This window comes from Halichoeres trimaculatus, unplaced genomic scaffold (assembly GCF_033239565.1).
Source record: "Halichoeres trimaculatus isolate MK-OKI-2021-1 unplaced genomic scaffold, fHalTri1.1 fHalTri1_scaffold_4, whole genome shotgun sequence".
Lineage (NCBI taxonomy): Eukaryota > Metazoa > Chordata > Actinopteri > Labriformes > Labridae > Halichoeres > Halichoeres trimaculatus.
In genome coordinates this window covers 28,857,527-28,870,363 of record NW_027437182.1, presented here as the reverse complement: position 1 = coordinate 28,870,363, position 12,837 = coordinate 28,857,527, and the positions used below count along the sequence as shown (strand labels likewise).

The window sequence follows — 12,837 nt, the reverse complement described above, 5'->3', positions numbered from 1 at the left end:
AAGGCTCTGCAAAAGCACTGAGAAAACAATATGTACTACTGACATTAGAAATGTAATTTTTACTTTTGAATATTTTTATATTTCAAAATGCAAGTACTTTTGAAAAATTAAGTATTTTTAAAGTGAGTAGTTAAGTGCTTTAACTTGAGTAAAATTTTGACTGAGCACTTTTTACTTGTAGTGGAGTAAGATCTGACCACGAGTATCAGTACTTTGACTCAAGACTGGAGTTGAGTACTTTCTCCACCACTGAAAACACCACATGATACATTCAAAAGCAAAGCTGTGGCTATCATATACATAATTAAGTAATAATAATAATAATAAAAATCTTTATTATGTCTACGGTGGCCACAATTTACATTCACATGCAGTATGTAGTAGGCGGACTTTTAGCTTCGAGAGCCAATTAAATTTGAGGCCTTAAATACGGGACCAATCAGATAGTCACGTCATGGTAGGAGGTGGGGTTACCGCCTTCCAACAGGAAGTCTACCGCAACAGTGGGAAGTTGTGTTAAAAGTTAAGATAGCAGAGAAAACAAAAGTGAGCTGACACAGCGACACAGGATATCTTTGACTGTTAACTTTTTCTCTTAATTTTGATAAATTAAACGATCTATATTTTCTCTCTGCGTTTGCTTCGAGCCTAGCTAGGTGGATATGACGTTGGTTGCTTAGTTTCAACCTAACTGGCGCCGACAGTTCAGTAACGTCCATGCTCTCACGGAGGCTGCTGGCTTGGACAGTTTAGCTGATAAAAAAAACTGGAAGTGTCTGAACCGGCTTTGGAAAAACTGACATCATGAGTTTCACCCAGACGCAGGCTTCTTTGGGATCTTTACAAAATCCAGATTTAAGGTAAGGTTTTCTAAGACCAAAGCAGGTTGACTACAGTGGTATTTTAACACCTGACAGATCTGAAAGTATTAACCTTTTTTTTTTGCCTCCGAAGCATTACGCATATAGATGTCTGCTTTGAGCACATAACAGATGAAGTGAGTCCTTCTGTTTTAATCTGCTCCTAACTTTAATATTTGGTTTATTCACCTACTGCAGCAGTTATAGCTGCACATGTCCCTGGTATATTGTCAATGACCTGTAAACTTCAACACTAATGTTATCCTATGTCTTCTGCAAGTCAAGACGAAAGCTTTCTTTTGAGTGTACAACAGATTTGTCAAGTTAAGTTTACAACTCCCCCAAATGTATTGTATCTTATTTTTTTCATAGGCATTTTAATGATTAATTCAACAAAACAACTTCAACATATATGCCAAGTGTTCTCATAGTTTTGGCCACCACTATAAACTAAAAATCTCTATAAATATTCTCTCTGCAGCCTCAGATAGCAAGTTATTTTTTGGTTTAATAGATTTCAGAGACCTCCTTAGGCCAGAGTCCTTGTGATTCAGGGGTTCCAGTTTTAACCTCATAATAGTGATGTATAACCGCTGATGTCAGAAATATTTGTCAAATGTAGTTTTTTTCCTCTTCCATCAGTTTCCTTTGGTGTTACACCCAACAATGCCACTTCAGATCCTTTGGGGTGTCTTTGTCAAAGCGATTCTGTAATAGTCTCAAAGATACCGGTGTCCCAGGTTGGGGAAAGTGAAAATTTGTGTGTGTGTTTGGTTGCCCAACTGTGCACCATGATTTCTCCAGCACCCTTTTTAAGAGGGGGGAGCTCATTTTGTCAGCTGTTTCTGTGGGCCTGAATAAGCTCGTTTTAACCAACAGAAATCATTTCTTATAAATATCTGATAAAAAGTTACAATCCAGCTTTTTTTCCCCTATTCTCCGATTGTATTTTAATGAAGAATGCTTCAACTGGGAATAGATTAATAACTACCTCTCAATCATTTTTGAGTTGAAAAGTTCCTTAGATGTAAATATCAGAACAAGTTGGTGTTCAGGATCATTAATTTCTCTTTAAACTGCCTGAATGACTTAAGGCTGCCATCCTTGTGGATAGTGTAGATTAGTTAACCCCTATCTAAATTGTAGTGTATGAAATCCTTCATAAATCAAATGTAAGTAAGCGCTGAGATTATTTTTGGTAGCCCAAAGAAAGTTTTTATTTTTCCCAGATTTTTAGTATAAATCTTATCCATTCATCCACACCTGCTTCTTTCAAAGGGATATCCATGAGAGGCATTGATTAACATTGAGCTAATGTGTAATATTTGGATCTGTGTCCTCTATTGAAATGATATCTGTGTCTGTGTTCCAGCTCTGTATTGTCGTCATGTCAGCCCGAGCTTCAGGAGCTGATGAGACAGATTGACATCATGATCAGTAACCAGAGGGGGGAGTGGGAGGCCGAGGTGCAGGCCATGGAGCTGAAGCTGAGAAGTGGGGAAGAGGAGCTGTCTACCTCCAGGGATCTAGTTGAACGGCAGAGCCTAGAGGTGCAGAAGCTCAGTCTTACTAAAGCGATATTTCACTGTTTTGTTGATATTGTCTCTACAGAGATGAATTAAGGGTTGGGATGCGATCATTGCAAAAATACGAGCTTCCTATCAACCCATCAGCTTTCAGGACACTTGCTCTCTTTGCTTGTCATATCCCACCCTCTGACAGGTGCCTTAATAAAAAGATAATCTGCTTTTTACTTCATCTGTCATTGGTTATCACCTTCAGCAATCTGTGAGGGATATTATTTTACAGCCTTCAAAAGGGCTGAAAGCTGCTGAGACTGATACTGAGCTGGTAAATCTGCAGTCTCATTTGGCAGCTGTATTTTGAGTTTCAATGGAGAGCAACTAATCAGACTTTTCAGTAGAGGTGTGAAAATATATTTATATAGCAATATATCCGGACACTTTGAACTGTATTAAAATGTCAATATTTCAACTCTTAATATGGATACTTTTATTAAAACGAAAATTCATATTTTAGATGAGTTGGAAGAACAATATGTCTTGCGCACCTCCACTGCAGTAGATGGCGCCAAAGAGCTACTTCACTGTATTTTGCCCATAAACTGTATAATAGCTGTAATTTTTAAGTATATTCAAAATATTTAATTGCTAAACTTGATAATGTGGGTTGATGCTGTAAATATTAGATTTTTTATGAGTAACACTGGTTACACCAAGTGACATTTATCAGTTTCATCAGCTGACCAAGTCTTTCAACCCATAACTTTTTTTGGAAAATTAGTTTAATGTCACAGTAGTTTAAGTGACAAACTTTTTCCACTTTATGTTTTTAAGTTAAGTGTTTGTGTGAAACACTGCATCTGACTTTTTTTATTTTAACCGCAATAAAACAGAATAGTTGTTTTCAATCAAATAGTTAACTGTGTAGGATATTGCAGTATATCACAATTTTGTGATTTTGTAATATTGTTTTGTCGTGATGTATATCATATCATGAAGTTCTTGCCAATATTCACCCTCTACTCTTTAGTAACACTGAGAGTAAACAAAACAATCTCTGATTGGATTTGATTTGATTATTTGACTCTTTATTCTAACATGCTTGTAAAGATTAGAACATTAAAAAAGTTCAGAAACACAAATTTTATAGTCACAGAGTTAATATTAAAAGAAAAATAAACATAAATCTGTGCATAAATCAAACTATACTACGCTTTCTTCTTCACTGTATGGTATAAAACCTTTGCTCCACACACACTCTTGAAGAGTAGTGAACTCTGGATTTGCTTGAGCTCAGCATCTGAACTTTTCCACAAAGCCGCTATTTGGATCATGGAGTGGCTGTGATTCACCATCATTTGTTAAATATGATTATTTTCTTCTGTCTCAGCACTGTTACTGAATATGTTGTCTTCACAACTCCTGATCGTAGATCCAAATACTCCACAAGCAGCTGGAAGAAGTCCAGGCTAAACGACTAGAGCTGGTTAACAAATACGAACAGCAGCTGCAGAAAGTCCAGGAAGAGGTAAGAAACACGTCACTTTAGCTGTTTTATCCATTTCTTACTGTCCCGCAGATTAATGTCGACTGTTTGAAAATCAGGGGTGAGTTAAAGTGAACACATTTTTATGTTTTATCAACCCAACACGCGATCTAAGGATGTCACTGTCTAAGTTGGATAACTGTGACGTGTTTTAAATTATCTTTTTGTGTGTCAAATCATAATTATCCTCTTATAATACTTGAGAATCTTTTCTGATATAAATTTTTATATTTTTCCTGCAGCAGAAGAAGTTGAAGAGAAGTTATCAGAAGCTACAACAGAAGCAGCTCAAGGAGACCAACGCAGGAACAAAATCTAAAGACAGTGTTGGTTCAGAGGTGACTCAACTCAGTGAAAAGATTAAGGTAGAAAAAAACACAAGTCCAGTTTGACCCTTATCTGTTATTGATAAAGCATATCTACTACCATCTACTGCCTACTACTGGTTCCATAAGGTACCCTTACCTGTCCTGTAGGAGTATCAGCAGCGCTCTGTTCAGTGGGAGCAGCAGAGTGTCCAGCACCAGAAACAGCTCAGAGCTCTGGAGGTCCACAATAAGAGCCTGACTGATGAGCTCACACAACTCAAGGTAAAAACTGGTTGATGTAATTCCATATGATCTGAAATCAGGGGGTTAAATCATTTTTTCATGTGTTTTCTGTCTTTGGCTTTAGTCCCAGTCAGCACTACTGGAAATGCAGACAGACCACAGGGAGTGCTGCTCACAGGTGAAGCACCTACGCACCCAGCTGGAGAAGGCTCAGGACAGTCTGCACCTACAAGAGCTTGAACTGGAACACCTCAGACCCCTGGAGACACAGCAGGGGGAGTACCACAGGGACCAGGAGGTTAGGAGAATGGTAAGAGCATATACCTGAAAACCTGGTGAGATACATCCTGACACCGGACAAACAGCATGGTGGTTGTTTGGGCCAAAATAGTTTTTACAAAAGTATGATGTCACCATAAAAAGTGACTTTCTCTCAGCACCACAGACCTTAACTCACTTCTGTTGCTCTTGGTTGTTGGAGACAAGAAGTAAAGGAGTGTTATTAAGTTTTAAACTATGTGCCTCCCTACATTTGTTGAAGAAAAATAGAATAATAACTCAAAAAAGAACAAGTATTACAGTGAGGTGGATGCCTTTTCACACAACTCTTGAGCTTTCCCAAGTTTTTCCTGATTAGTGTTCACCTCACTAACAGACAATTAACACAGTGAATGTCTTTGTAGTATATTTTTACACAGACAAAAGGAAAAAACTGTTTCTCCAGATCTGCTACATCTTTTTAAATCTCAGAAGCATCATGCAACGTAACAATCACGAAACACTTTTTAAGCTAAATTCTTTTAAAGATCAACCTATGAAGTAGAAAACACAAGCAATGATCAGAGCAAAGACTTTGCGCATGAAACATTTTTAAACACAACACCTGTAATGGTCTTACCTGATGAGACCACAAAATTCACCTTTTTCAAAACCGCTGTTGATTCCATAATACTTTGGAACAGCAGAAATTGAACTTGGAGCATTAGATTTGTGCTGCAGTGTATCAGCAAATGTCCTTGATGTCCCCAGGTTTTTTCTGAGGAACGGGGGGAACTCCACGCCACTCTCAGCTGCCAGGACGCTTCTATGAAAAGAGCCAGCCTGGGGCGCCAAAGACTTTGTAACGAAACTGCTCGACTCAAAAAAGTGCTGCAAGCCAAAGATCATGTCATCCGGTTGGTAGATTTTTACCAGTGATAAATGTTTCCAAGATCATGTAGTACATCAATGGTACACAAGAGGGCGCTCTTGTGCTGCATGATGACTAATACTAAGACACTGATGTATACAGACCTTATCAAAATTTTAAGACCAGTTTAAAAATTGCTAGAATTTACCTTTTGCACATTTGGATCTTAATGAGGTTTTCAGTAGAGCCACAATATGCAAAAGCAAGAAGGGGGAGTGTGACAAAAAGCACTTTGAAAAAGTAAACTAAACTGAAAATAGCCTCTTTATCAGCTGATCAAAAGTTTAAGACCATCGCTCAAAAAATTACAAAAAACTCTCCAAACCAGAACAAAATTTTTTCCCAGTAGGACTCAGTAATGAGTAGCTCCCCCGTTCTTGTTAATCACTCCAAAAATTGGTTTAGGCATCCTTGATGCGAGTGTTTCCAGGAAGCTTTTGGGAACATTTCTCCAAGTGGTGAAGATGGCTTCACGAAGAGCATCAACTGTCTGGAACTGACAACCATTTTTATAGACTTCCCTTGCCATCCATCCTCAAATGTTCTCTATTGGATTTAAATCAGAGGAACATGCAGGATGGTCCAAAGAGTGATGTTATTCTCCCTGAAGAAGTCCTTCATCAAGCCAGCATTGTGACCTGCAGCATTGTCCTGTTGAAAAACCAGCTGTTACCACACAGACCAGGGCCCTCAGTCATGAAGGATGCCTGCTGCAACATCTGCACGTAACCAGCTGCCGTTTGACCACCCTGCACCACCTGAAGCTCCAGTGTTCACTGAATGAAAAAGCCCCAGATCATGATGGACCCCCTCCACTGTGCCGGGTAGAAAACATCTCAGGTGGGATCTCCTCGTCATGCCAGTAGCGTTGAAGCCATCTGGACCATCAAGGTTAATTTTTCTCATCAGAGAATAAAACTTTTTTCCACCTTTCAATGTCCCATGATGCTCACTGGCAAAGTCCAAACGGGCAGTTTTGTGGCGTTGAAGAAGACGAGGTCTTTGTATTCCCTTTTTGTTTTTGAAACCCTTTTCCTGCAGATGTCGTCTGATGGTTATTGCGCTGCAGTTGGCTCCAGTAAGGGTCTTAATTTGGGTCGAGGACCACCCTGTGTCTTGACAAACAGCCAATCGGATCCTCCAGCTCAGTGCAGGTGTAATTTTTTTGGGTCTACCACTTGACTTTTTAGTTCCTTGATGCTCAGGATCTTTCAGGAAATGTAGAATGACCGTCTTACTGTCTCAACCTCAGCAGCAATGGCACGTTGCGAGAGGCCTTGCTCATGCAGCTCCACGATCTGACCACGTCCAAGAAGAAACAGCTTCTTAGCTTTAGCCATTAGGAGGGCATAACTGTGTGAACGCCCGACAGAAAATGAATATTTTGAGCAGATTTTAGCTTTAATAGCCTGTGGTCTTAAACTTTTGATCCGGTGATAAACACCCTATTTCAGTTTTTTGTTTTTTTTAAATTACAAGTTCCAAATGTTTTTTTGTCACACTCCCCCTTCTTGCTTTTGCATATGGTAGCTCTACTTAAAACCTCATTAAGGTTGAAATGTGCAAAATGCATATTCTAGTAATGTCTCAACTGGTCTTAAGATTTTGACCAGGTCTGCAGATGATAGAGTTTGAGCTGCATCTGTCTCTTCTCTCCAGCTCTCTGGAGGACTGTTTGGCTGCTCAGGGCTCTACTGGTTTAGAAACTCTCAGGAAAGATCTGGAGAAGACTGTAATTAAACTTCACAGCGCTCAGACGTGTGAGGCTCATCTCAATGCTGAATTGGCCTGTCTTAGGGAGAGGTAAACTCTTCTTTTTGTAAAACCTTTATTTATTATGCTGGTTCTTTGGCTTCAGCACCATTTCTTCTGTTTGCCTTGAAACTGTGAAATAAGATGTGACATTATTTTGATTTGCTCAGACTAGAGAGGACGAGCCAACAGAGAGCAGACCAGTCACAGATTGAAGAACTGAGGAGCATTAAAGCAGAGTACGACTCTTCTGTCTCTGAGCTGAAAAAGGTCAGAAAACTTCTCTGATCTTTTTGCAGACATGTTGCACCGGTGCAGGTCACTCCTGATAACATCCTGCGTTCTCCTTCTGCAGCTCAGAGAGGAGCTTCACAGGGCGCAGCAGATGCACAGCAGCGAGGTGGAGGGGATGAGGAAGGAGGTGTCGAAGCTGACCTCCGAGCTGCACCAGCGTGACGTCACCATCAACACGCTCAACAGCTCATCATCCAGCGTCAGGCAGCAGCTCCATGGAGAGGTGGAGTGGGCCGAGCAGAGGTCGACTGAGCTCAGGGTGAGAACAGAGACAAGAGTGATGCTGATGTCAGGTGATGCTCCTCTGATGGAAATGTATCATCATCATCATCCTCAGCAACTTTTTTGTTAGAGATCTTTAAGTTTCCCTCAGTTACAGTGTTTTCAAAATACGACTGGACACAAAACTCACCAAAAGGAGGAAACTCAATGGAAAGGATTGCACATTGGAGTGAGAATGTTTGAGTTGATGGTCTCTAATTTCCAATATAAACGAGAGCATCACCTCAGTGTGTTGTAAATATTTCCACATGTTTGGAGCACAGAAACTAGAGGCAGAGTTTCCAAGTTCAGAGTAAAACCCCCAGGACTTACAGCATCAGACAGAAAGTAGAGTAAGTGTTTCAGTCCAATGATCCAGCTCAGCACAGATGTTTAACTCTGTAGTGTTTCAAGATTAATTCTGAATGCAAACAGGGTGTTTCAGCATTATTATCATTCAGTTTTTTAAATTAGATGGTGAACGTCTGTTATTTGTGTTTTTTTTCCTCGACATAAATGGATAAAGATTTTTTATCTTAGTTTGTTTTAAAAGTGATTAAAACCCTGGATCGAAAAGTAATCAATGAAAAAATCAACCAGAAAAAGTCAAGTAGAAGTTTTTGTCCAGACTTCTTGTCAGATCACTGAAGGAGAAACTCATGGGATGGATTACTTTGAAACAGTGTTTCCATTTTTATGCTTCAAGAGGATGAAACCAAATAGGATAATTTCATACCATCAACTGTTGTAATTGTCAGCCCTAAGATACAAAATCATTATTATACTTCAATATTTTGAGCAGTTCTCTGTCTACAGGGGTCTGCAACCTTTACTGTCATAGGAGCCATTCTGCCTGAGCTCACCTGGATTAAAGTCATTCCAGAGCCACAAAAATCTACTTTATCTGCCTAATAGTCAATGAAGTGTATAAAATTATATAAATAGTTAATTCTAGTAAATAGTCGTCTAAATGAGACGTTTTTTGAATGTATAAAATTGTGCTTGTGATGTGTCAGTTTTTTTATTTTTTCTAGACAAGCACCAAACGATCAATGGATTAGTGCAGATTTCCCTAATTTTGGGGGATCAGTGATCGGCCCGTCCTTGCATATGAAACTGATCTTATAAACCTCCAGGAAGGTCTGACAGCCATTGTTCCTTTTTGCTCTGTGGCTTAAGACTCAGGGCACTTTATTAGTTGTTTAAATTAAAACATAAGATTTTATTGTTTCGCAGGTATTGTTGGTTGTCAATAAAATGATATTGGAACATTGAAGGTATATGCTGTCAATTATAAATAAAAAATAAAAATCGGTATCAGCAGATCAGGTTTTTTTTAAGATCCCTGATCTGATCGGCCAGAAAATTGTGAGCGGTGCAAAAAATTTTTTACAATTATTTCAAAGGAATTGAAATGTAGTAAATGTGCTAAATTTTTGGAATTTCAAAAAGTTGCAAAAATTTCCCAATAAAAGCAAAAAAATTTGCCAAAATTAAAAAAATAAATAAAGAAAATGCATTAAAAAAACAAACAAAAAAAAAAACTGTTTTGAATATCAAAAATTTGCAAAAAATTGAAAAAATATGATTTTATTCACTACCAATGTCTTCATCCATCAATACCCTCTGTAAAAAAAAAACATGATTTCAGTAATATATTCTCAAAGCTACAAGGAGCCACAGCAAAGGAATCAAAGAGCTGCGTGAGGCTCCGGAGCCGTAGGTTGCACACCCCTGGTCTAGATGTAGTTTTCTGGATCCTTCATTATGACCCAGGTCTCAGACTCTGTGGTCTCTGGGCTTGTCTAGTTCAGGAGGTTTTGTGTTTATTGACACAAGTTTATGTCTTTATATGTCAGTGTGTTATTTAGGTAAAAATTGTGTTATTTTGGTGGGTACCCTTATTGTGTAGCTTGACAAACCATTGCACTCTGCAGTACTTCTGTTGCCAAAATGGAGGTGAAGCCATTGCTGTTTACACAAAGGGAAGGGTCTATAAATAATATGAATCCTTGAACTTTCCTCTAGCGCCACCAATGGGTCAGAAAATGGTATGATTCTGTCAAAGATCTCATCTTGTACTCCTGTCACTACTTTGGTACTGCTGAGGTTTAGAATGAACTGTGGATATTGGCTCAAGGCCTCAAAAAGTCAAAAGACATTTTTTACCATAGACCTGCAAAACTGTCACTCCTATCATAGGAGCTGTTCTGTGTTAGAAAGACTAACTTCCCTGTGAAAGAATCTGCCTCAGACATCAAACTGATTGGTGAAAGCTGAAGGTGAACATTGCTTTTACTGAATAAGACCCACGTCTGTAAGGAACCACAGTTTTTCTTCTCAGACAAGATGAAGCTCCTGAGAACACCTGTACGGTCTTAGCTCTAACTCTTCAGCTTCTAAGGGCTTGAGAACAAGAACATACTGATGTGTTCAGAGTTTCAGTAAATACGTCACACTTGTCTTTTCTCTGACTTAGATGACCCAGGTGCAGCTGGAGACGCTTCAATCAGAGAACCAGCGCCTGAAGGAACAGCTGCAGAGACTTGAGTCCCAGTCACCAATGGTTGGTTTGCTTTGACAGTCTTCTTTAACATGCTGCGTTAAAGTCTTCAGCAGCAAAAACTTGTGTCTTCTATTTGTCTCTGCTCAGAGGGGGGGTTCCTCTCTTGCATCCCTGAGGGAGAGCTACGTGTCCTCTCTGAGCAGCCTGGAGCAGGAGAACCGTCAGCTCAGGCAGGCACTGGTCGAAAAGCATGCCCGACATGAGGTCTCCAGCCAGAGTCATCAAGCTCTGCAAAGCCAAGCTGCGACCAACCAACCACATCCAGCTCAGGACAGGTACCTGCCCAGGACAGATACAGACATGCATCTCTCTGACTAAAGTCAAGAAACTGATTCAACTTCTTATTTTATCCAAAGCTGTGGAGATGTCAGACATCAGAAACACCAAGAGGAAAACCCGACACAGTCTGAGGTGGAGATCAAGAGGCTCTGCAAGCAGCTGAACACCATGTCCCAGTCCTCCAGACAGAATCAAGACAGCAGGCCTCAATCTTCGGCATCCTCCTCTTCATCATCCTCCTCCTTACGAAGCCCTGAACCCTACAGAAGACACTCAGCACCCTGCTTAAAGGAGTCTGCTGCTGAGAGACAAATCTTCAGCTCTGAGGACTCTCTCTCAGCAGTGTCTGGAGAAAAAATCAGCCCCACTTCCAGGGTAAGAATTTTCACGAGAGTTAGGGAGTCTCTGTCTTTCATATTTAGCAAATAACCCAGGGCTGTATGTATTTCTCCCTCCCAGGAGTCGATGTCGGTGTCCCCCACGGACCACATGGTGTCGCGTTTCATGAAGGAGGAGAACTTGCGTTGTGAGGGGCTGATGCAACAGATAAACACCCACATCCAGGTGATGGCTGAAAACAACAGGAAGACGATCTCAAAGTACCTGACAGGTGACGCAGAGGTGGAGGATGCACAGACTTCGGCTTAGACGGGTTGGTGATCCAGTAAGGTGGAATAAAGGCGCCTCAGATGGCGAAAGGCGATTGCATTATGTTGCTTAACGTCAAAGACTCGTAGTTCAAGCGCATCATGGCAGCACAGAGCTCTGCTTTAACCAAAGTGTTTTATGAAACCGCAACGTTATGGTGCAAGAATTCCAGTAAGCTTTCAACAAGTGCTGTCACGTCACACCAAACCAAACCTACTCTGTTCACACACTGAATGCAGGTTTTATAGGTCACATGTATCACACAGAGTGAGTTTTAAATAGCTGCTTTGACAGTTTCTTTGAAATCTGTTCAATCAGGAAGAATTTGTTTTCAGAGGAGCTACTTTTTAATTCTCCAATTTGTTTCAAAGACAGGCGTTAACTTTCAGAAGTGAATAAACTCTCATTGCAATGTCTGCATCATGTTTCTAAAGGTTCATTCAAGAAATTTAGCTTGAAACAACTTTTTCCAACCTGGAAGGGACTCAAAAACTACCAATTTTATTTTCAGTTTTGCATTATAAACAAACAATATCAAAATACCACAGTATAGGGACATAATATAGACAAAACATAAGGATGGTGTAAAGGATAAACCTCTGTGTCCTTTCAAAAGATGAAAAACAAAGGGGAGAAAAGTTGGTCAGTGTGCAAAATCAGTACAAACAACTGTTTTACATACTTGGTTTAAATATGGCTGCCACATTTTCAAGAAAGTGTCATCATGTTTTGTGAGACAGTATGTACATTTTTCCAGGGGGATACAACTATTCATCTCAAAAGACCACCTGTCAATAAATAGAGGAGAATCAGATTTTCATGATACTACAGTTCACTTCTTGGGCATGCATGGAGTAACTTTCATGAACTTGAGTTGTGCACTGTTTAAAAGAACCAGGAACAAGGGATGGGTACCTTCACATTTAAACGGTACGGTATCGATGCCCAGTACCTGGCAATCGGTATCGGTACTCAACAGTACTAATTTTTCAGTCCTTTTTTGTGGTTATGCAGTAAAAAGTATCTTTTTTTTTTCCAATTTAACTTTTTTATTCTTCAATATTAACCTTGCAATGCTGTGTTCATGTCCAGCATGGAAAATCATCTACTCTTCCACTCCCTCAGAGTCACAAGGATGCATTCAGGTACCCAAACATGGTACCTTTTGGTTGTACATGAATCGACACCCGGAACTTTTGATAGAATTCGGTAGATACCTATAAAAGTGCCCAACTCGGTACCCATCCCTACCAGGAACATATATAAAGTTCCAAATAAACACAGTTCAGTGGAACACTTACTCCTGTAATCCTGGTTAAAGTGGAGCAAATATCATACTGAAAAGGGCTTACTTTGGTACAATGCAGA

At 39.8% G+C, this 12,837-nt stretch overlaps 1 protein-coding gene across 2 annotated transcripts; it reads left to right on the top strand.

Annotated features, from left to right (window-relative positions):
* Positions 1–545: 545 nt before the first annotated feature.
* On the top strand, positions 546–12,477 carry cep63 (centrosomal protein 63). Of its 2 annotated transcripts, XM_074667454.1 has the most exons (14): positions 546–860; positions 2,233–2,410; positions 3,816–3,911; positions 4,172–4,294; positions 4,406–4,519; positions 4,605–4,790; positions 5,510–5,655; positions 7,329–7,472; positions 7,592–7,691; positions 7,777–7,974; positions 10,456–10,542; positions 10,630–10,817; positions 10,899–11,196; positions 11,281–12,476. In XM_074667454.1, the coding sequence occupies exons 1-14, from the start codon at positions 805–807 to the stop codon at positions 11,467–11,469; spliced, it is 2,103 nt and encodes a 700-aa protein (XP_074523555.1). In that variant the 5' UTR covers positions 546–804; the 3' UTR covers positions 11,470–12,476. The 2 variants fall into 2 exon arrangements, with proteins under 2 accessions (XP_074523555.1, XP_074523556.1); XM_074667455.1 differs by lacking the exon at positions 10,456–10,542 and having other exon boundaries at positions 11,281–12,477.
* The last annotated feature ends 360 nt before the right edge of the window (positions 12,478–12,837 follow it).